Raw genomic sequence first — 26484 nt, forward strand, 5'->3', positions numbered from 1 at the left:
ATGCAGGTTTCTAAAATAATGAGTCATGATAGAGCTTTAATTTTTTTTGTCTTTTAAAGCACACCTTTTTATAGTTCGTGACCAACCAAAATTACAATTTATCATATTTTAGTATTAAAAAACTAATTTTTAAAAATTCACCTTTTTAAAACTAAAAAAATTTCATAATATATTTTATTTCTAAGATAATACTTTTTATTTTGTAAAACCCTTTGGTCAGCACCTAGATTATAGTACAAAGTACAAGTGGTAAAAATTTGAGAGGTCTAAGTTCATAAATGGCTGAGAAAACTTGCATCTAAATAGAAAAAAACCAACTTACGGGAATCTAAGAAAATACCTTTAACTACCATAGCCTAGTAGTTTCCTTAGCTGTAGGATGGATTATCTGGGTCTTCACTTTGTGTAAACATGTCTTCAAGGCGTTTTCTTTTCAAAGCTCTCTTGTTCCTTATTTTCTTTTCTAATTCTTGAACTTTCTTGTCCTCTTCCTTCACTCGCACTATTTCTAGGCGCTGCATCGCTTTTACAAAATTTTTCCCTGGACGTAGGTTTAATGCTTCCAAAACTTGTAATTTACTAGAAAAGCCGTCATTAAAGCTACAAACTGCAGAGTAAACGCCAAATTTAAGGGTAGGCAGAGTTACAAAAGTTCTTTTTGGTATTAGGGACCAAATGACACTATTCAATGACTCATTTTGGTTTTGAGTTTTCCCTTTCAAACATCGCTCCAACAGTTTGGTTTCTGAAAGGTCTTTGAATATGGGTTTTATAAAACTCATAACACACTCAGGGATGTGAAAATATTTATCATGGTCATACATTTCATTGGTCAGTAAACTCAGGTTATATTTACACCATGTCTCATTGTCTTTAGGGCATAGCTGATGAGTAGGTTTATCATTTGATGACATCGTGTGAAAGTACACTGCCCATATTGCCTTTCTCATCTCTTCAACATTCTGCACATTTCGCCTTATGGCCAGGCCATAATAGGTCTGCAGTTTTTGAATATTAGGCTCACTTAGCCTACCCTGCCCATCTAATCCCTTGCCATCCTCAAGTTTTACTTTACCCGAGACAGATTTTAATTATAAAGCCGCTTTCCCATCCTCTTTTGACAGTAGTAACAATAATAGTAACCTGAAATAAAGATGCTAGACAGTATAGCCAACATAAAAAGTTAAATACAGCTAAACAATGAAATATATGAAAGTGTTAGCTAGTGGAACATAACTGATGTTCAGTTAGTGTCGAAAAATGACATGCAAGGGTTTCAATAATATTTTTTTTTACCAACTTATAGTAATCATAGGAAACAACAAATTACTGCAATGAAATCAGTACATTCCAAAGAAAAATAAGGAAAACTAAAAAAAAAATATTATTTTATTTATTTTTTGGGTAACAGTCCCCTTAATATAACTAAGTGAACGTTCCTAACTCAAATTCATATCGATTCGTATTAAATAATATTTAATTAAAAAAGAAAAACAAATTAAAACTTAATTTAAATAAAAGTAATCAACATTGTCTATGTATACAAACCACTTTTCCTACACAGATTAATACGTTTAAAATTTAATTTTGAGATACCCGTGTATAACTATTTTCCTCGACCGGAATTCTTCTTTTTTATACCACCTGTCAATGTTTGACGAGAAGTCACACACTGTCAAAAGTTATTGGCAAATGTCCGTGGGCTTCTTAAGTGGTAGACTAACCATAGTACTTTGTCACAATTCAGTCTAGTCAACCTTATGACCGGATGCTAGTTAAAGATACCGGATGCACGAAAGGAAACATTACCGAGACGATTTAGTTATGCTCGCTGGATTCTTAATGTAGAAATCGAAGAATCCCATTAACTTATTGAAAGAATTTATGTATGGTATAATACGCAGATCACATTTAAAGAACATAACTTTCAGTCAATTTAACTTAGTACTATTGCAAAATGAAAGTTGTAGGGATTATTTGTTTTGACAGTAAATATGTATTATTATATAAAACCAATGTTTTGAGAGTTCCATATTTCCGTTTAACGCTTCTCCTCTACAATATGATTTATTATGATAATTTGATGATATAAAAAGTATTATTCAAGCAATCAATTCTCTTGTGTCAAGAGACTTTCATTTTCACTAATACAATGTTTTATAATGCACAGTAACGAGTATAATCGATATATTGTTCCAACTTAGATTAATCCAATTATTCCAGTAACCGGTCGCTCCAGTGAAATGTTTCCACCCGATTGACTATATCTAGATACTCCAGTGGAGAAGCTGATCGATGAAACTCCCCGATTGTTCTATCACTACAGACGTACTGCTGGGCTGGTTGCTACTTACAGGTCTCGTTTGTAGCTCAGGACCACAAACAGAGAGATGACTAGAGTTAATTCGCTTTGTTAAACGTAGATACATCAAAAGAAAGTCTTGATAGTGGAAGAGCTGTAGAGTACATTGGCATATTCAGGCTTTAACTTTGAGGAGTTAAACCCATAGTTTCGAATATTACCAAAGGAAGGTTTTAGCCATTATTTTTGTCTCGTCTTTCTTCTCTGTTGACGAATTTGTGATAGGTCACTGGAAACACTCTCAAATTATAATCAGGTTGTGTGTCCGGTGAATGTATTTTTTTGTATGAGTGAATAGAGATTTTGGTTGTTTTAATGTAAATTGATGGATTTTTTGGTTTAATTTGGTTTTTTATTTTACTTAAAATGTCTATTGTCATAAAATTACATGATTATCCTTATAAAATAAAACTATTATTATTAACCAGACTAGATTGCGTTCTCCAATACAACACCAATTATTTATTGTAACCGTTTCTTAGCATTAGTGGCTTTCCGGATAATATTTCCGTTGTTAGATAGATTTTTGTTGTTATAAAGTTGGAATATTTTCAATGAACGAACGTTTAGTGCATTAGTCAGTATTATGCAAGTACTCGCCATGCAATTAAATAAAGTCAAAATCTCAGCTCAAGAAGCTCATCAACTTTGGGAAGAGTTTGTCATTGAGTTCCATTTGAGGTGTAGGTAAAGTTATCTGTGCACCATAGCGTAAAGCTCGTTGATCCATTATCATCGAAATAGTTGTGCCTTGTCATGTATATTGATTTGAAAGCCGTGCCTCAAGATCTACATGCAGTGTTTCAATTCTTAGGTTTTTACTAAGAATCTTGTCTAGTTTGCTGAGTTAAAGTGGTGTCTTCAGAACATTCTTGATCGCATGCAGCAGGTGAGATCAGCGCAGAGGGTTAGCAGTATTAGGTGCAGTATTTTGTCGCTTGTATCGGCCTAAAAGGTTAGAAAACTAAGTTTGTTACATATTCCAAATTTACCTTTTACTCCAGAAATTCTAATTTTACTCTCCATATGCCTGCAATACTATAGCTATATATTCAGTGCATTTTCATGAGTTTTCTCTGCTTTCCCTGGTATGTTGGAAATTGTGTTTTGTTCCTTTATGTTCGAGTTAACTGTCCCCTAACAAGAATACATAGTATAAGATGAAGGCGAGATTTTATTGGAAACAAATTTCCGTGCTCCATTGACTGCCGGTCACGCGATGCAAAGTTGTCAACAAAACTTATAATAGTTGCAGTAAATGTCATGGAACTTTATGCGATATGGTACCTGTGGCCTTATCTGTAGTCGTTGTACTGTGGCGCAGGATTAGTTGTTCGATACTGAAGAAGAACATCTAAACCAGGTAAGTCCAAAAGACGACCTGTAAGTCATTGACCTTTGGATAGTGAGTGGCGTTTCAGAGTTAAGTGATTTGCATCTTGCGAACTTACCCAAGTAATGAGGTAAAGATATATTAAAGCTGAGTATGCTCAAAAAGACAATGTCGTGGTCAATGACATAGTGTCCATAATGTTCACGGTCACATGTCGTTGTCTTTGGTAGTCAACGAGAGCATTCTTATTGTTGAGTTTAGGTATAATACCTTAGTTTGCTAACAAACTATTCCTATAAAGGAATCACACATAGGCAGCCATATTACATTCTTTGTTTAAAGTTTGTTTTTGACGATGGAAGAATTGTGAAGGAAACAAGATTTTCCGGACATTTTCCATAGCTTAGTGATACACGAAATCAGTAACACTACGTTTCGAGATCTGCAATCTGATCTCTTCCTCAGGTGGATAACTAAAGACAAATACCTTCATATAAAATAAAGAAATTTTACCACACGGTATTGTAACACCTATAAGTTAGGAACCGCAACAATCATGTAGTGTGACATTTTACGCATACTACCTAAAATACACAAATCTCTGATTTATTGTATCAATGAACGATGGTAAATGTCCGGAAAATCCTGTTTCCAGTACATTGTTTCAGTACACGCAGATTACTAGTTACGGTCTGGGTATACAAACAATCAAGTAATTAAGTACTTAAATATTGTTTGTAATACCCAATGTTTATTGAAACTTAAATACCATAACATTTTAATAGCATAAAATTTACCATGTATCGTGGATGACTTTGCCTCTTCTTTTTGTCTGTCTCTCTGTCTATCTTTCCGGAAAAATATCTCGAACACGAAATTTTGAATGAAGCTTTATTTATAATATAGGTAACATCGAGCTCGATAATGGTACATGTCACTCCATGGGACTTGGCTGAGAGCTAGCGAGCATTTTTACATAGGTGTTATAGGTAACAATTATGGCAACGAGAAAGAAGTAGAATAAATAAATTTGAAAACAACCCATTTTAACAAATGGCATACGAATGTATCTATTGACTTTTGTATGGAACAACAGTAACTGTCACTACATGTAAATAAATTGTTGAAATATGAAAAGAACTCAAATGAAAAATATTAAAATGATTTTGAGATAAGACGAATTTAAATCCACCACAACAATTGAATGCATATATTTAATTTTTTATTCCAATAAATTCAGAAAATGTCTAAACACCAGTATAAAAACAGTAAAGATGTTTAATGACTCAAATGTAATTGAGTTTTAGTATAGAAAAATCCATTAAGTACTTAAAAGAAGCAGCATTAAACTTGTGAAAATGTGAATTTCCTATAGCCTTTGAAATTGCAATTAAAAACTTTTTAATAAAAAAATTATTTCCAAATATCAAATCTCTGAAAATTTTTAATCAATTTTGAGTTAATTAATTATTATTTACAAACAGAAATAAAGGTTGACTAATTTGTAAATTTGAATGGAACAAATAAATCCCAAGCGAAACCCTTTACCGAGTAGGTTCGAATGAATACATCTTTCAGTAACTTGCACTTCAGATACTCTCGAAAAAACCTGCAGATGAGATCCCCGACGTTAAATACTTCCACTCCCAACTCCCTGAATGGCAACCTCATTTCCCCCTGATCTCATTAGTTGACTGCCAACCAACGTAGACATACAAAGTCATTTGCTTCTATTGCCTGCTTTTCTAGAACCTTTGAACCCAACAGTAGGTGATCAAATACGTCATAATGTAGGCCCGCTTCTGCTGCTTCAATCAAGTTTTATCAAGGTACAAATCGAGTAATCATGGTGCACACTGAATTATATATTCGTACAAAATAACTTAATACTGACAATTTTAATTACAATCTATGACGTCCAATAAAATTTATGTTTGTCTTGTAAAATGTATGCTTTTTAATACTTCTACGATGGTAAACAGATTTGAATTTTTTCTTAGTGACCAATAACAATTTCAAAATTCCTATATAGTGTTTTTTAAATTAACACATATCGTCCAGTTGTATATAAAAACACAACTGCTTACAAGTATTTCCATTTATTCTACTTTTCTTATGGCTAAAATATAGATGTCAATACTGCCACTGGCTCGTAACCTGTTTATAAAGGTAAATAAAGAAAGCTAAAAGAAAGTAAATTTCCTACATGAGAATAACGTGAATTTTGATAAAATAAATTTAATCTGCTTTTTGAAATCAATTGAAATTACCAAACTTTTTGAATCAACTGGATTTGTTAGAATTATTACAGTTTTAAAGCTATATCTTAATAAGCATGCTATGAAGGTATTATTTGAAATCATTATCTAAAACCCTTAAGAGTAAAAAGTATTTGGAATCACTGAACATTCCGGGTGGTACAAGAACATAAGAAACGTCGGGGTCTAGGACTATAAAAATATCGAGAAATTTGGAACTACAGTTTGAAATGTACAAAATCAGTAAATCCAGTAACTTTTCCAGATCCAAATACTTTTTAAACCAGATAAACAGTGGTGCTCACGTTTTCAGATTGTCAGCTACAGATGTAGCCAAATATCTAACTTGGCAACTACAGAAATGATGACGCAGAAGCCTTAACTAGATGTTCACTGTGATTTCTTCCTGCCAGACTAAAGTTATCACTCATTACATTACTAATGAACACTGTTGACTGTTCCTTGTTATTAATCTTAGTGAAACATATAATAGGCAGAGATCAATAATACAAGTAGATTGCCAATTCATACGAGAGAAGTGTGCCGACTCGGTGTCAGATAAGTTGTCATAGTGTTGACAACCCACCCTGCAGTAGTGACCATCAGAAAGTGCAGTTGAGGGAGGAGTCTATTTGGCACGTGACTTTGGAGTAACCGACGAGGACTTAGCGACGTTGCCAAACTTGTTAAACCTCTTAACTGCGGCTGCATGGTACTAACATACTTAACCGTTACACTCAAAAGAAATGTCAGAGCTGTATTAATTAAGTAACTGCATATTAAACAATAGAGATACCTTGCCGAGCGGCAGTTGACGTGTTTAGTGGCAACGTCGCGTCGTGCGGGCCTGTCCTTTCTCTTGGTCACCGCCAACTGCACACTTTTGTGGCCCTACTTTAGATTTCGCTGAACTGTGCTGTCCCTTCTACCCTGCACTTCCTCGTCCCTCGATCCCCCACTCCACGTCACGTTGATATACGTTAGATTGTATTCGTTCTTAGTTAAGTATTCTAAGTGGCGATTATATGTCTGGATGGCAGGCAACGATGTTATTACACAAGATGGTCTCGGATCAAGGATCTTTAAAATTATAAGTCTTTATAAATACAAATTCAGGTGATCAAACACGGCTTTAGTTGCTCATAGCTTTAGAAACAACAATGCTTAAGTGTTCTAAGAAGATCAGATGTATATCAGAGAGGAAACAAAAATCCTGGTCAATGTACTTCCTCTCGATTATATTGTTACCAAAAAGTTGCAAATCATTTCACCCAACCATAACAAAATCAGTGGTGGATTGACAATTATTATGTTATTACAACAATGTACAGAACAATTTTTAATAATAAGCATTAAGCTGGAAGGCGTAGGTGTTTAGTGTTGTCATGCATCGCTATCATGGCCAAACTTCGATTTTTATACAAATAATACGCTAATCATGTACATAAAAATATGAATTGTGTTTTTGTAATATAAATATAATAATGAATTATAAGATATTTAAAATGAAAAGCTTAAAAATGAGTTGTTAATGAATTTCCAAGTTGGAGAAATACAGGTTAATGTTAACTTCAAATCCAGTAAACATAGGTATGGTTGATTATCTTGATCACGAATCCAAACTTTTGTGTTTTGTTACTGATGCTTTTACCTATTTTGTTCTACATTGGTTATGTAGATAAAAAACAAATAACAAACAAATAGCAGTTACCAATTAATGGACTTTAAGATTGCTTGCCGTAATTTGTTATATTAGTAAAATTTAATTTTTAATAGCATCTGTTTGGTTTTGAAATATCTAAAATAAAACATGACGCGCCGTAATGCCAGTTAAGATAAGGATTAAATTCAGTATAAAATTACAGTATTCATAGAAAATATGCAAGACATTTATTATAGTTAAATATTTCGAAACTTTCAACACATTACACAAATATATTCAAAATTGAAATATATTTCTTTTCTTTGCTATTAATAAATTTAACATTATTTCACAACTTAAAATGCGATGTTTTGACATTTGCAATATTATTCTTTAATTCTGTACCTGAAAGAGGTTTATGTCCAGTTTTAACTTGTACACAGCAAGTACGAACAAATACGAGGCAATTTATGTCTCGTCTAATTAACGCAGGTATTGAATCCGAGGGAATAGAAGCTGAGTAATCAAGTCGAATTCAGTTGGTAAAACCTCGACACGGTAGGGCCGGCCTTCGTGCCTACCTTAACTATGCAGCGTCACTCGTGCCTACCATCGACCTTAACTATGAAGCGTCACTCGTGCCTACCTTAACTATGCAGCGTCACTCGTGCCTACCATCGACCTTAACTATGCACGTGGTATATAAACTATCAACGTTACTCTACTGGATCCGCTGCTGACAATTTCGGAATTTCGGATACGTAATTTTGATTAAAAAAATAAATGAATGAGAAAACTATTTTCCTTTTCTTACCACAATTACTTAAAAAAAAAAAATAGAAAAATAGAAAAATACTTCTTAGGTAAATGTCGTTTCCAGAATAAACGTCTCAGCTACAACAAATTTATAAATTTATATTGATGGTATCATAGTATTTTTACGAAATTTATAATATTTTTTATATTAATTATACTTCTGGTTGTAAGTAATATAGTAAGTAGAACCTGTATCTCTCACTAGCCAGGTGAGTGTGCTACCAATAAATCTGGTCATTACTGTGATATTATTGAAATAACTAATCCAGCATATCAACACCACCTGTTACACGACTCTTATATCATTACATTTTTATAAATGGCGCAATAGCCTAATTTAATTCAATAAGCTAGGTAAACAAAAAGTACTTGCTCTGTCTCGACTCGAACCCGGATCTTTCACATGCCAGGCAAGCATGCTAACTCTCGCAAATACCTCTTTAATCATCTGGAATTACAATAAATATTAGGCGTTGTAATTCCAGTCGTTAACAATTACTATTAGAATACAAAACTTTGAGTCTGTGACAAAAAAATGTAATTTTACTTACTCATAAAATGTGTTCATTTCCGGAGTGTATTGGATTGAATACAGCTTATGAAATTTACGACACGACGCTGTATTGTATTTAGTTGCACCATTAACGTAAATTAACCCTTTTATTTCAGTAAGCGCTCGCTCCAATGAAAGGTTTCCGCCCTATTAGCAATTTTCAGATACCCTAGATTACTGGATTAATGGAATTGGATTTGAATGTCAATTTGGTCCATCGTTAGAAAACTTCAGCATATTCTTGTATAATTAGACTAAATGTTTACGCTTTTCGAACTCGAACAAATTTGCTTTACATAAAGTAATTTAGTAAATTACTTTTTAATAAAGAGTAATTTCAAATTACTAAAATCAAATAAACAATAAATTATCATGATAATTAGGTTTAATATACTGCATGTAATAATATAAATTGGAAATCCATTAATAATTATACTATTATACTACATCATACAATATATTATATAATATTATTATATATTATAAATTATTGTATAATATACGAGCTATACTAACTTAAAATATTTGTGACTTTGCGTGAAATAAACCTTTAAATTACATTCTTTTTACTCGTTTAAGAATTCCTCAACCGTGTAGTAGATCAAGGAGATGGTGTTTTAGGGAAGCTTTGAATTTGTCATGGGAATTGTGAATTTTGAGATGTGGAGTAAGCTTGTTATACAATTTCAGAGCTGAGTATTAAATTCCATCTTCATATATTATACAATCCATTAACTATGTAATACTTATTAATATGTATTACTTTATTTCTTATTTTTTATTCGTATAAAATAATACATTTAGAATAATATATTTAGGTTCTAATAAAATGCTTTTGTTCAATTGACTGTATAGAACAGTTTCTTAAATATGTGAAACCCCTTTTAACCACAATTTACAGTATAGCTAATTTTTTAATTTTTCAAAAGCATGAATATTTTGGCATGCTAAGAAGGAAAGTATGTACATTTTTTTCTGTCTTTTTACTTATATGTCCTATAATATAGTGCTGGTATAGTATATAATAATAATAATAGAATAATAATAATACAGCGTGTATCAAAATGAATGACCTGATTTTAAAAACTCAATATCTATTGCTAAAAATTTACTACAAAAATAATATTTATTGCAAAATACTCACAAAATCTTAAAGTTTTAGGTTCATTTTCCAAAAGGATGGAGCTCCGCCTCACTGGCACAACAATGTTCGGCAGCTTCTCAACAACACTCTGCCCCACCGCTGGATAGGGCGCACGGGACCTCGAGACAATGCCCTTCATTCTTGGCCTCCAAGATCATCAGACTTGCCCCATGCGACTTTTTTCTTGTGGGGATGTGTGAAGGAAAAAGTGTTTGTTCCCCCTCTAACTCATGACATCGAAGAACTAAAGAACAAAATAACTGTCACAATAAACGTCTGTGAACGCAGATACGTTGTGTAAGGTTTATGAGGAATTTAGCTATCGTCTGGATGTTGTTCGTGCTGCTGCTGGTGGACATATAGAACATTTGTAATAACATACCTAAAGATTTTGTGAGTATTTTGCAATAAATATGATTTTTGTAGTACACTTTTAGCAATAGATATTGAGTTTTAAAATCAGGTCATTCATTTTGATACACACTGAACAAATAATAATTTTGATAATAATAGAATCAAAACTATTAATTAAAATAAAATGTATTTACATAGAGTTTTAATAAATTAACATTTGAGCTGAATTTTCTTTAGAATCTGCAAGAAATACATTTCTTTTTTAGTGTGTAAACTCAAATTTAAGAGAGGGAACATGGATTGGACTAGGTCGGGAACACCTACCTCAGAGACGCTGAAGATCAATACACTTTGATTGTTCTACCGCCACAGGCATGCTGCTACTCACTGTTAAATGGCCTAGGACCGGAACCAACAGAGAGATACCTAGAATTGCGTCCCTTTGTAGACAGCCGTAGACGCTTTGACGATACGACATAATCGTGGTAGAGGTATGCATAAAGAAATCAGATGACGAGAAAGTATTTCTGTGTCAGTACATTTGTAATTTACAATCAATTGAAGATATTTTCAAAATCTAATAAAGTGTTTCATGTGAGTATGTTGGGTAATAATTTAAATACAATATATTCTTTGTTGTTTAGATTAGATAGATTGTGCTTCTTAGAAGTGCGTCACTGTGCCATGTTTTTCTTAATGTTAACAAATATAAATCTTTCTCAAAGATGGCTAAAGATAACTTTTACTATTTTAACAAGGTCTTTAAAAAGTATGCTTTGAAGTGCAGAAGTATTTTCCTCTACCACGAATTTTGTAGAATACATCTTGTATTTTCGTCATTGGGTATCTTGAATATTGGAGGTGTGGATTCAGAGTAATCCTTGTCTGCAAAAATTCTACGTAGGCTTAGGTTTGACGACTACGTGTTCCTCATTGAGAATATTCAATTTTTTCTATGATGTTTCCTGCCTCTAGTTCAGCGGGAAATTCCCCTCTAAGTGATTAAAGCGCAAGTCAAGGATTGAGAAACACTGGTTAAAGCGTCTTGGCACAGTTGTAGAGGAACAACAAGACCTTGTACACGCACAACCTTGTCTTGAAATATATCTAAATAGTTCTTGATAACGGTTCGAACTTCATTACAAAAATATTTCTTACAAAATTTCTTTGATTAACGTCAGTGAAGATAATTTTAGGCTTGTGCATACAATCAATGCCGAGTATAGTATTAAAAAATATATAATAACCATATAAATCCTCTTCAAAGCGTCCATGGTAGCCAATTTAGTTTTTTCCAACTTGTATAGGTTTAAACAGATGTCCTTTATTTTTATGAGCCTAAACTGAAATGGTCTTAAGTATAATTGGTTTAATATTAAGACTGTTGTAGTCATTGACATTAATTATGCTCAGTCTGCTACCACTACCACATTCAAACACACGAGTCTGCCCATTTAAAACAACGTTTAATATCCTTTGCTTGTAAACATGTCAAACACGGAATTTGAACCAACCTGATTGACGTGGATTTCATTAAAACAATGTCCATCATCGCAGAATGTATGCGAATTGTTTTGTATTTTCCAAGCGGTCCTTAGACTTTTTTATAAAGTTAAATTTGGAATATCTTTTCACGGATTTCTGTGTCCCTAATCAACTGAATGCGAAAAAGTAGATCCTCTACAGAAAGAGAGAATTTGTAATCATCACATGATGATACGAACTCCGACGTTTTATCCAATTACTTAAGGCTAAAAAGTTGGATAAAAATGTATATTGCTCATTTAGAATGTTTCTCTTGGGACATTGGTGATTTTTTAGCCGATTAAAATATCATACGTTTGTGAGTCAGAGCGTTCTGGGGCCGTAAGGTTTGAAAGAAGAGCAAACTGTTTTGGTGAGAGACAGTTAATTACGACACAACTCATTCTTTCTGAAGGTCTTCACCACTAGCAGTTACACCCTTAATTTGTAAGTAATTATTAAAAATTTGACTCAATATTCAAATAATTCATAGGCCTCATCAAAAGGGAAGAAGTTAGTGGCTCGAGCCAGTAGTATTAATGATACTGAACAGTTTTTATTTGCTGCGGTATTTATTGGTAACCTTTGCCAAAGCGTATTTAATCTTGAAATCCAATAAGTTATTTCCAACATTTTCTCTCGTCGTCACTCTAATGTACTTAGTTTGTTAAACATATAAAAATCCAATAAGAACCTTATCATATATTCTTGAATTAAAAAAAAAACAGATTAACAAATCATGACAGTATTGAATTAAATAAAACACAAAGGTTCTGTAAAGAATATTAAGAATGAAACGTAAAATAAAAGACAACACAAGTGAAAATAGCGTTTGGAAGTTAGATTTCACTAATTTTTCAGCTCATGTAACACCAAAGCGGATATGTTTTGTCTTTACACATAAAAACCATAAGATAATTTCCATGCTATGTTCATACTTCCACCTGTATTGTATATATGGAATAAAGTACACGAGTGGTTAACCGTAAGACCAATGTAAACATTTTCGCTAGAGCTCAACCAAAACCAACAGTGACATGCACGATCATCGAACTTAATGTCGCTTTTATATAAATAAAGTTTCATGCAAAAGTTTGCTTATAGGGCAGTTCGTTTATAGGAGATTTCTCGCGGACAGAAAGACAAATAGATAGACAAACAAAAATTAAATTTTACTAGCTCCTCAAGTGGTAGGCTACGCTAACGCTCAGCTAATTAAAAGATTAAAACGAAACTTTGACCGTCACAAAATTACTACTTCTATACAAAGCAACTTTATAAAATTCAATTGAAACTCAAGAATGAATTTGTTAGCAACTTTCCAACTTTGATGCAGAAAGTAAACACGAGGCAGTATGTGGTCCTGTTAATTAACGTCGGTATTGACTCTGTCGGAATTGAATCTCGCGTAATCAGGCCAAATTGAGTTGACTGAGCCAGGGTCGCCAACTTTCGTCTTTATCCTTGTCCTTATCAGTGTCACTTAGATTATTGACAGTTAAGTGTATGAAACTGCCGTCTTCCTGACAGCTTGGAAATTGCCCTACCAAAATACACTGCTGTGTAAAATTATTGCACCACTTGACTTTTATCATTAACCCAAATTTTATATTTACCTAAAAGGAAAAGGGTGTATATGAACTTAAATTTTGCTTGTTTGGTGTGAAAATACACATGAAAAAATGGAATGATTAAACAAGTTTTACTAATAAGAATGATGTAAATGCGTTTTTCACAATACGGAGTACAAATTAGTTATGTTTCTTATTCAATGTGTCTTTGTAGCTAATTTAGTTGTGGTGCATTGCCAATTGTATTACACCCTCTAGCACGAATCACATCTTGAAGCCATCCCTCGAATAAGATTTTGTATGGATTCTTTCATCCTAGAATGCTTGTTTGACCTCATAGATGTTCTAAGGATAATGTCAGGACTCTTTGGAAGCCAATCCATATTGTTCACACCAGTGCCCTTAGGTAGCGTGTAAGTGATCGTGTATATGTGTGCAGGGTGGACGAACAGTTACTATTGCTATGCGGGCTTCAAAACTTATGCCTCCCGGAAACATCACTGAGTCATCTCCAAAAAACTCCCTTTGAGCAAAGAACATCCTTCTTCTACTCCACACTTGCTTCCGTCCACCTTGACCACTCAAGCTCAGTCTGGTTTTATCAGCGAATACAACTTGTTTCAATTGTTCAAGAGTCCAATTAACATGATCACGAGCAAATGAAAGTCGAGCAATATGGTGGGCCTGTAGCTGTCGTAGCTGTCTAGCCTCCTGCTGGCTAACCTAGGTCTATGAAGACGTAATTGGAATGTGGGCATTTCGCAGACGTCTACACAGTTACTGCAGAAATTTGCTGGTCGAGAATCTGTATCTGGGTGTGTTTACAATTACAAAAACAGTCATCTCGTTGGTTTATCACCCTAGTCCGGCTTATCCTAGCCTTCTCTTATTGGATCCAGTTTCCCGGAACGTCTTACAGCTCAAAGAATTGTGGTATGATGCACATTTAACATTTCTGCAACTTATCAGTATGACCTACCTTGTTGCACTAAATTCCTTGCCATCTAAGGGTGGCTTCATCAGCATTTAAATAGGTAGTAATCACAATACTTGTACTTGACCTTGTACCACCCATAGGGAAATATAGAAAACGTTGGGACTATGACATTCCCCTAAATCGTTATTGTAGTGGTTATGGTTATCTCTTTGTAACTACTGATACCAAAACCATTTATAAAGTCTCATACAGTTTAAACCTGTGTTTTAAAGCTGATGGGATGATTTTGCACATGAGTGTAATTTTAAGTAATTAAATTGTATTGATGGATGTTAAGTTTTTCTTTTTATGTTTTTAGACCCTATTTTAACTATAAGACATTATTACATTTTAATTATTATGGATTTTTTAATGTCAGGCTGACTAAAATACTGTCCAAGGAACGTAGCTAAAACTTCAATAAAAAAAGCTCTGAAATTTTAAAGTAACACTAGGTTCTTTTTGCCATAGTAATGCGTTTTAAAAAAGTTGCCAATTCACAACTAGGAGTATACGAAAAGAAAGTTTACAGTAAAATATTCTGGTATAAGTTGGCGATATGAAGATGAGATGTGCTTACTAAAGTAGTTTTAGTTAGCTAATTTTTTACAAAATTAAAAACGCTACTTGCTACCGAGTCTTCACTTTATACCTAATGATATAATATTTTATTATAATTTATTGGCCAAGAGTTAGTGAAGTCTATCATTTGTGAGACTAGAAAATTTTCATTTATGACTGTTCGCAAGATGTGTCGAAAACGAACTGACGTATTAAGTTGAAATTTTGGATGAAGCTTCATTTCTATATGAGGAACACTAACTTTAAACTATGTGTACGTTATATCCGGCAGCGAATATTTTTAAATAGATTTAAAACCATGGGGAAGTGAGAAAATAGCAGAATAAACCCATTCATAAAAAAATTCAGTATACTCATAAAAGATTTGAGCATGTGACGTATTAAAATATGTGGTCTAACTATCCCAACACGTACAATGTAGTATTTATTGCGACTTGGTGTGCAGACTTTTGTTACTTAAAAACTTATATGAGTACCCAATTAAATGATGAAAATGTGAAATTATCACAAGGAAAGATATTTTAAGAAAAATTTAATCTGTAGACATTGAATTTTGCATGAAACTTAATTTCTACATAGACAATAATGAGCTATGTTATGTTGCATGTCCAACAATGTAAGTTGATGAGCGACACTGAACGCTGTAGACTCAGTCTGCTGGAAAAGATTAATATTAGTCTGCTGCCGATGGGGATGCAACAATTTATTTTCTGTATGACTGACTGTCTGCTTATCTATTCTCGACACATCAATAATAAAAAAGACCTATAGATTTGAAATTTTTCATGCATCCTCAGCATACCCATGTGCCTTAGCGTACTTATACCTCGTATTATACAGGGTGATTCAAAACTAAACGGCAATCTCTCGAGAGCTTATTCTATAGCTAAAAACAAGTAAAAAAGTTCATATAACCATATGCCCGAAACGCTTCGTTAGCGAGTTACGCCTAGCGAAAGATTTCGCCCGGATTTCAGAACCCTTGGTGAAGTGAGGGCCGTATAAAAATAATAAAGGTAGTAGACAAAGATACAAATACGATTGTTTTTTTTATGTTTTTATATCTGACAAATTTATTAAAATTCGTCCCAGAGCTGATAAATGCAATACTTTCAGAGATATCTTACGTAAAACACAAGAATTGGTGCAAAGAAATAACACATTTTTGTGTTTTAACGTAAGATTACTTCCATAAATGTTAAATAAAGGTCATTTTTTTCTTAAAAACAGATTTGTAGAACATTTAATTCTGAAAAGATTCATGTGAATTACTTAGGAAAAAAATTAATAATAGGTATTGAAATTTAGCTTTATTTAAAAAATAAAACAGACGCACAAAAATGCATATTCTTATCTGCATAAAATATTAACTAATGTTTAGGTTGTGAGTAACAGCTGATCATTTATTCAACACTTTTTATCGTCATATTTTCTTTGTAAAGGTTGGCAATAATCAGCTGATCAACAATTAAGTTCATGAAGTAATATTTGAATAACCTTTATGGAGGTTTTTGTATTGTGGCGTGTGAAGATTGTATTTTGTGAGATCCGTGATTATTTGGAAATAATTTTATACAAGTGTATAAAATATTTTATTAAATACTTATTTTTAAAATATTTTATTGAATATTTTTATAAAAGTGTATGTAATTATCTTAGTAAAATAATGGCAGATAATGTAAATGGTATGTATTCGTTTGAAGAGTATACGGACATGATACTGAGTTACGGCACAAGAATGGTTTAGCTGCAGTTCAGGAATTTCGTGATACTTTTCCACATCGAAGAACACCTGATCGCAAAAACATTTGAAGCTGTGGAGAGACGACTTAGAGAAACTGGTAGCTTTAAACCGAAGCGAATAGATACTGGTCGTCAACGTAGCGCAAGGAACTATAATAATGAACAAGCAATAATAAATGCTGTAGAATTATCACCAACCACAAGCACCAGACGATTATCACGTCAGTTAAATATTTGCCAGTCAAGCGTATGGCGGACACTTCAATGAAGCACAGTTGTACCCATTCCATATAACACGTGTTCAAGACTTATTACCGCAAGATCTTAATAAACGGAAGATGTTCTGCCGCTGGTTAAGAAGAAATTGTTTACGACATCAGTATTTTCTTCGGCGTATTCTCGTTACTGATGAATCCTGTTTTACTAGAAATGGAATTGTAAATTTTCGTAATACCCATACTTGGGCGTACGACAACCCACATGAAACTGCGACGAGGCATTTTCAACATACATTTTTCAGTCAATGTATGGCTTGGTGTTCTGGGTGATAATTTGATTGGTCCATTTTTCCTCCCTAATCGACTTAATGGAGTAGCGTACTTAAATGTTTTAAGAACAAACCTGCCTACCCTCTTGGAAGATATTCCTGTTCAAAACAGAATAAATGCATGGTTTATGCACGACGGAGCACCTCCACATTTTTCTAATGATGTGAAAAACTATTTAAATGATACATACGGTAGACAATGGATTGGTCGAAATGGACCAGTAAAATGGCCACCAACGTTCTCCTGAACCTCACGCCAGCAGACTTTTTCTTATGGGGTTGGATGAAGTCAATTGTTTATTCAAAACGGATTAACACCATAGAGGAGTTACGTAATCGCATTACAGAGGCGGCAGAAACTATCAAGAATGCTCCAAACGTTATGAAACGCGCTAGAAAAGAGTGGATTCGTCGTGCGGAAAACGTGCATTGCTAACAACGGAGGACACTTTGAGCAACTATTATAGGTGATTATTACAGTTTTATAAAGGTAAATACATTTTATGTTAATGTTCAGTCTAGAATAAATGATCAGCTGTTACTCACAACCTAAACATTAGTTAATATTTTATGCAGATAAGAATATGCATTTTTGTGCGTCTGTTTTATTTTTAAATAAAGCTAAATTTTCAATACCTATTATTAATTTTTTTTTCCTAAGTAATTCACATGAATCTTTTCAGAATTAAATGTTCTAACAAATCTGTTTAAGAAAAAAATGACCTTTATTTAACATTTATGGAAGTAATCTTACGTTAAACACAAAAATGTGTTATTTCTTTGCACCAATTCTTGTGTTTTACGTAATATATCTCTGAAAGTATTGCATTTACACAGCTCTGGGACGAATTTTAATAAATTTGTCAGATATAAAAACATAAAAAACAATCGTATTTGTATCTTTGTAACTACCTTTACCATTTTTTATACGGCCTCACTTCACCAAGGGTTCTGAAATCCGGGCGAAATCTTTCGCTAGGCGTAACTCGCTAACGAAGCGTTTCCGGGGCATATGGTTATATGAACTTTTTTTACTTGTTTTTAGCTATAGAATAAGCTCCCGAGAGATTGCCGTTTAGTTTTGAATCACCCTGTATAATAAATGCCTTTTACTTTTATAAAACTTTTTAATTAATTACTTAATTGAACTACTTATTCAAAATCAATATAATATTAGCAATATATACAGGCCAAAGTAAGGTGTGTCATCCATATCATCCGCTCCGTTATAAATTAATCCCATTATTCCAGTAAGCGCTCGCTCCAGTGACATATTTCCACCCGATTAACTATATCTAGATACTCCAGTGGAGAAGCTGATCGGTGGAACTCCCCGATTGTTCTATCACTACAGACGTACTGCTGGGCTGGTTGCTACTTACAGGTCTCGTTTGTAGCTCAGGACCGTAAACAACATAGAGATAACTAGAGTTAAGTCGCTTTGTATACGACCCTTGATTTCGCAAGGATTGTAGGGGATTGGCTTTATCTTTGAGAGATTTATCCATAGTTTTTTATTTCGTCGGAGGAATGGAGTTTGTTTTCAGGATTAAATGCAATGTATTAAGTGTAAAGAGGGTGATGTGTTGATAAATGGTTGAATGAACAAGATAAAACTAAATATTTTTCTACGAGCACTACGAAGAAGTAACGTGACCTGAATAATACTATGTTTATTTTTATTACTCTCGTAGATAATAAGTGATATACCATACATGAAATTCACGAAACAAATCTCCAGAAAGTTATAAAAATTTTATGGTCAAATGAATAAAAAAATATTTTAATTCAGCAGCAGTTAGAGTATCACACTGATTCGAGTATTACATATTTTATTTTTGCAGTTAAATTTATTTAATATGCTTATTAAAGCCTTTATAGTAACAAGAGAAGAGTCAAAACTTATAACATGTTAAAAAATTGTATACTAAATATTTATACTGTATTGAATAATGTAATGCATTTCTTTTTCTATTTTTTGGATCAAATTATACCTACAAACAATTAGGTAAATATATTTACCGATAAAAGAATTACGAACTGATGCACAGTACCTTCAGATGAGCCGTGTTTGATCACATTGTTATCTAAAGAGTTCTCGTCTCGATATTTTACCAGAATATATTAATCCACGAAGATTTTGAGAACTGGAAACAGAATAGCTTATTCCCTAGTATTAAGATAGCTGGTCATAAAAGTATCTCCACTTCCTTTAAAATGGGTAATAATATCTACACTTGAACCTGCTCATATAGGTTTTTAATTTCGTGGTCGAAGGGACCAAAGGGTGGCACTTAAGAGAGGATTTTCTGGTCCTATGTTATACCCAATACTCTCTCCTTTATTAATAGGTCTCATTATATAAGCGAGAGAAATAATAATCCAGAGAGTTTTCCTCGGGGGATTCAGGAATCCTCCATTACTGCTTCTTCCCTAAATTCTCACTTTACCTGATCTTATTCGAATTCCTGCAGTTGCTATAACGTTTGGGTGCCCGATCTAGTAAATATTTGGTCTGGGTTAATTTATGAATGAGAAGCATTTACGGATAAGTAAACGCAGAAATTCGCACTCACACAAGAACGTCCTACCGACGGGACCTACGAGGTTGTGAATTCTCGAGGTGTTCCGTTTTGTGGCAAGGGAGGATAACGCAATATAGGCAATAAGTTTAAGACGAAACTATAAGTATCCCGGCTGAGTTGTTCCTGTAGGCAATAGACAGTTACATTGACGGGTTAAATAATGTACATCTACAAGAAGAATACTTCTACGCTGAATAACTTAACCAGTGCCCCTTTATAGAGAAACAGAGAAAGCTGTTAAGGGTCGTTTTCAGAAGGGAAGGATTGTCAGAGTGCATTACTGACTAATGCGTGTCACGCAACGCTCTGATATGATTTGTGTATTTTATCCTAGATTTATGTGTTGGTTATTTGTTCTCAACCTGAGTAAGAGATTAGATTGCAGATCCCGAAACGTAGTGTGACTAATTTCTTGTATAACTAAACGATGGAAAAAATTCCTGTTACCTTTATGAATTAGCGTATCATTAATATCGACCTTAGACGATCTTACGTGTACTGTGGATACTTTTATTTATGAAGGATTAGACCTTCAAAAGCAATTTTAAACCAAAATAAATGTTTTAACTCTGGAAAGATGAGATTCTAAGCATTAAACAAATGCATAAAACGTTAATTTAGCAGCTTTTACGGAAATAAATATATAATACAACTGCTGTTAATTTTTCCATTTGAGTAATTCAAGAAAACAAAGTCTATCGTAGTTATAAATCATTACTGTCCAAATATTTTTGAAATATTATTTAGCACCTACAAAAAGCCGAAAGTTACAGCGATGTATGCACTCAATTGAAACAGATGTTGATTTTAAACAGGTGGTGAAAGTTTTGACATTTAGCTTTCACTTTCCTCTCAGCTCTTATTTACTGTCAGTCTGTGAGTTCCCTTTGTTATGTGTCAAGTTTATATTGTCACAAGTATTGAAAATAGTCTATTGATTTTTACATCTTTATTTTAATTTAAAACATTCCATTTATAACGGAAATGAATTGTAAATAAATTATGTTTTAAAAAAACCCTTTAAATTTATTGTCTGTATTCCAAAAGTGAAATGTTTAATGCAATAAAATTAACTTTTGAACTACAATTCCATTAATTTACTTATAAAATAAATACTTATGTAAAATGTTGTTATAGAACGATATTATGTAGTATCACTTATTTAACTGTGAGTTAAAATATATAGTTCTTTTATAATTTTATGTATACAGAAACATTTAATAAAAGAGCAACACTGGTATAAACTATAATTTCTGTTTTTGAGACATAATTTGCTAACACGTCTATTTGGAATATATGATGAGCATAATTTAAGTTTAATCATGCTTGATATTGAATACTTTAAGTATTTAAAAAGAACCTAAAATAAATTTTAGCTTAGTTCTTGGGGTTTCAAAGATACTATAAAACTAGTCATAAAAGGTTTATAATTATTATATTTGTAATTGTAAATTGTCAACACCAATAAATCACATTACTGTGAAAACGGTATTTTTCTGCAGTATAGATCGATGTTATCTTAAAACCTTAACACTAGATGAAGTGGGAATACCATTTAAAGGAGTAATATAAATTGTATGTATGAATAAATTTAAAAAAATCGATAAATCTTAAAAACATAAATTAAACTTTAATACCTGTAGGATCATCTAATCTTGAATTTTATTAAATATAAAGATAAAAAGGTTTACAAATCTAAACAACATTACAATTAATTAGTTAAGTTGTAGTCTAAATCTGAATATAAGCCTTATCACAATAATATTACACTGCATGGTGCGGTTAAACTAGTATTTGTATTCCATAAAGGATTTAGTGAGTCTCTGTATGGAGATGAAAATGTTGGCTGCAGTTAATACAGTTGATTGAGTTACATCAATGTAGCAACTATTTAAATTAGAGAAAAATTATAATTTTAAAATAATATTTCTAATTTATAAGAGCTGATATTTTTAAATGAATTGGCTAAGCCTCAGCGAAGCCTATCATTCGATATCTAGAAAAAGAACTGACCTATAAGCTTGAAATTTGACATGATGCTTCATTTCTATACTTATGGGCAACACTGAGTTCGATGATAGTGCATCTCACTCTAAGGAATTTAGATGAGCATTAACGAATATCTTTAAATTAGTCTTATAGGTATCCATTATGGCAACGTGATAAAAGCGGAATAAATAAATTAGTCAACAAACTGAGTAATCATCATGTGATTTTATTATGTAACATGTTTACACATGTAGCCTAACTACGCTTACACATACATCATATATTGGTGACTTGTTGTATAGACCTTAATTATATCAAAACTGCTATGAAACCCAACTTAAAGAACTTAAAAATGCGAACTTATCTTGTGGGAAGATATCTCGGGAAAGATTTCATTTGTAGGCTTTAAATTTTGTAATAAACTTAATTTTTACATAGAAAAGAAATATGGTGCATGGAATTTGATTGAGTGTTATTGAAGCCTGTCACTACCACAATTTCTCTTTTGCCTACCGAAGGGAATAGAACATTTAGTTTCTGTACTACTGTCTTTCCTTCCGCAAGGCTTATTAATAATCAAGTAAGCGATGACTTGAAATTTTGATTGCAACCTTGATGAAACTTATTATGCGACAGATAGCGTAGCGTACTACTAGAAAACCTAACATTCTCAGATACCTTGAGAAGTAACCTTTTTGATAGGGTACTAACTGTGTCCTTAGTAGAAAAAGAAGAAAAATCCTCGCTATGATTACTAAATATCATTTAAACCTTGTCAGTTATAGTTCATATCATCAGTCAATAAAAAACGAAAAGCAATGATTTGTTATGTGGTACCTAACTGCGACCATATCCTAAGAAGAATGCGACGTAATTTCTTGGAATATTATTAAAAGATCCAATAAATAAATATTTTATTAATTTTGTTCGTCATTGATTTATAAAAGTGAATACATGAACTATATTTAATTAGTCACGATTAAAAAAATTTATATTTTAGGAAAGTCCTTTTATCTAACGAATTTGGCAATTTCGAATATTAGCTATACTTTAATGTTACAGATGATAGTAAAATCAAGCATTTACATTCTTATGGCAAAATAATTAACTCGTAGTAACATAAAATATACAATATTATGTATTTAAAAATTGTATATACTGCAATATAATTACTTGTTTTAAAATATGTAATGACCGTTGTAGTACACTTTAATGGATAACCTGTCTCTTCAACTTTGGGAAAAAGCTAGAAAAATTCAGCATTGTGACTTTTGCAGGTACCTGTTGCCGTTAGTCACCATCGCCTACTTGTACGTGAGGATGTCGCGGGAGATCGAGTTGAAGGAGGGTCCCCTGGCAGTGATCACGTACGATGCCCGGTCCCGCACCAACTCCAACGGCAGTCCTCGCAGTTTTGGGTAAGTCATAATTGGCTGTAACATGTGGTTAGCAGAGAAAGGTGAAGTAACGTGAGCAATACTTAATGAAATTTTCAGAACCTAGAAAAATCTTTAAGAACAGTAAAGACAATTTCCTGTAATTCCTGTATTAAATGTGCTGTACTACCTTATTGTTGATACGCCAGATGACTTCCTGATTTGATGCGAGATGAATTTAAATACACAATAGGTTTTTACGGAAGGCAGTATCGTACGTGAACTTTAAAAATATACGTAAGAGTTCCTGATCTATTAATGGATTCTTTTTCAAGTGGGAAAAAAAATTGAATATAATTTTAAAAATATACCAAAAAGTTTCTGATTTGTTAGTGGATTTTCTCAAGTGGAGAAAAACTTAAATATAATTTTAAAAATACACGGAAAAGTCCCTTGATTTATTAGTGGATTTTTTTTAAGTGGAGGTCAAAATTGAATATAATTTTAAAAATATACCAAAAAGTTTCTGATTTATTATTTATGGATTTTTTTTCAAGTGGGGAAAATTTAAATATAATTTTAAAATATTATAGTTTATCATTGTGCCATGTGTTGAATTAGTGAGCCTCAAACACAAGTGGTGAGTTAAATTCAGTAAAACATCAACACCCTAAAAATATGAACTAAAAAATATGGTACGCAGAAATTCTCCCCATTAAAGAATAAGCGTGGAATTATTAGTACATCTCTGAAATGTACCATTAATCAACATTGAATGACAAAGCTTCCATTCAGTAGCCTTTCACGGTTTGAAAGGGTTAGAATCTCCATATTTGGCAGAGTTTCATGGTGTGCAACGTTCAGCAGTCGAAATATGCGCATTCGATTGTATGATTAATATCCTTGAAGTGATGTACGTCTGACATATTCTTGGACAGAAGTTTCCATTGAATACCCAATAAACCATACTCTTGAATTCACTGCAAACCTGGATAATGACTGAGAATGTTCTAAACTTTTTAAAAGGTTTTTTTTCATATACATATAAGATGTGACGCAGGAATGATTAATAGTTTCATAAACTGAGGTAGAATTTACACTAAGCATTCACCCAATGTAATAAAACAAGTTTTTTATTCATTAAACTTGAAAGACTCCATGAATTAACAAACTACAAATGCTTGTAGATCTTGCCTCACATCTTTTATGCACGCGATTCTTCAATAGATCTGAGGAATAAAGTAAGATATATTCATTTTATTCAATAGGTAGCTTAGTGTTTCATCGATATTGCATGGATCCCATTTTTGAAAGGTCATGTTTAATTGTCACCAAAATAATATTGAAGATTGAACCAAAAACTACTATATATAACTTGAATACAAATTTAATTTGAGTTATATTCGGATACCTGAAAACCCCGAGGTTTACCTATATTAACTGCAATTTTCATTACGGTCAACCAAATGCTGTGTTTTATATCTCAATTTTTATTTCACAAAGAACTACAAATGATGTATAACTACGTTTTTATTTAGGGTATCTCGGGATTTACTCACCTGGAGTATAAGTGCTGGAAAGTTCAAACAGTTTCATACCAAAAAATACTACATACTAAATTTGAACATCGTGCTCACAAGGTTCTGAAAATACCGTATTGAACAGACTAAGACACATGTACATTTTGCTGTGAATACCTAAGCTAGTGCCAGGGTTTTAGTTCAGCTTATGATTGTAACTATTCATTAAGTTTGTATGTTACAATTAGTATTTGTGTTGTGAATGCAGCCAAGGACAAACCCACTTCAGGTACCGGTCACCCACCGCCAACTTTGACCTGTACGAGACAGAGCTGGACATTAAGAAGGAGAAGAAGGTACAGCAGTACCTCGTCACCATGGTGACCGTGTTCGGCATCTGCCTGTGTCCTCTCATGGTTCTCAGGTACGTACATCCATAAATCCTCATTGGGTATTTATGACACAAGTAGTATTTGTGATTGACATGCAGCCTAGGGTAAGCCCACTTCAGGTACTGATTGCCCACCGCCAACTTTGACCTGTACGAAACGGAGCTAGACATTAAGAAGGAGAAGAAAGGACAGAAATACCTCACCATGGTGACTGTGTTTGGCTACTACCTATGTTCTCTTATGGTTCTCAGTGCATACACCTCCTGAATCCTCATTGCCAGCTATCTTACAATAGCCGCTGTCTTGAGGTGGCATTCAATCATCATGCACTCTGAACGGATAACCTTTGCGGGGACGCAGGGACCGGCAATCGTGTTCTGCAGTGATGTGTGTGTCTTTAGATATTTATGTATGAAAAAATATCAATAAAATTATTTATGTTTCCAATTTTATAAACTTAATTGTTGTGTTAAGATACTGTTACTGTATCTCATACTGAGAGAATATAAGGATTATACACTATGTGCCTTTAAAATTCAAAACTAAAATTTTAATCAATCGGGCTAAATAATTGTACTCTACATCCAAAGTAAAGTGATTTAATAATGTTGATTTTCTAACTTGAGTATAGATTGTCAAGTTAAAACCAATGTTTACACACCCTTGTTTATATAAAAATTTAGATATTAAACTTGGTAATGTGCGATACTTAAAATGCATTATATTTTTTCATTATGAACTTAGAATATAACTTCCTTAAAATACTGTGCAATAACTGTTTAGCTATAATATGTAGCTAAGACCTTCACTGCAGGTCTATACTGACTGAGTGAGACCAAATACATTAGGGACCATCAGGAAGTACAGTTGAGGGTGGAGCTTATTTGACGTGTGACCTTGGAGCAGCCAAAGAGGACTGAGGGACGTTGCCAAACTTCTCCGCTGTAACGGAAAGCTGCGCGGGTGCTAAGTACTAAAAGTTACAGTTTTGCTCGAAATACATGTTAAAACCGATTAACTGAGTTACTTTGAGGTTTGTACAGTACAACACTGTGACAAAGGCCTGTGTCGGCTGCAACGCGAATCGCTGAACATATTTTTTGTTCGAATTTTTTATGTACTTTATAAAATCTTAAAGTATTTTTTTTACTTTTTTATTTTTACTGTGTAAATTTCATAGTTTGGAGGTATTACATGGTAGTAACCACAAAATATAT

At 33.0% G+C, this 26484-nt stretch overlaps 1 protein-coding gene across 2 annotated transcripts in view; it reads left to right on the forward strand.

Moving 5' to 3' along the window:
• The window catches only part of LOC124352957 (prolactin-releasing peptide receptor-like), an 81820-nt gene that overhangs the window by 38481 nt on the left and 16855 nt on the right, over positions 1-26484 (forward strand). For both annotated transcript variants that reach the window (XM_046802710.1, XM_046802711.1), the window contains exons 4-5: positions 23257-23397; positions 25144-25299. In XM_046802710.1, coding sequence (XP_046658666.1) covers positions 23257-23397; positions 25144-25299 — 297 coding nt within the window. The remainder of the gene's footprint in view (positions 1-23256; positions 23398-25143; positions 25300-26484) is intronic.

The sequence above is a fragment of the Homalodisca vitripennis genome, chromosome 1 (genome assembly GCF_021130785.1).
Source record: "Homalodisca vitripennis isolate AUS2020 chromosome 1, UT_GWSS_2.1, whole genome shotgun sequence".
NCBI lineage: Eukaryota > Metazoa > Arthropoda > Insecta > Hemiptera > Cicadellidae > Homalodisca > Homalodisca vitripennis.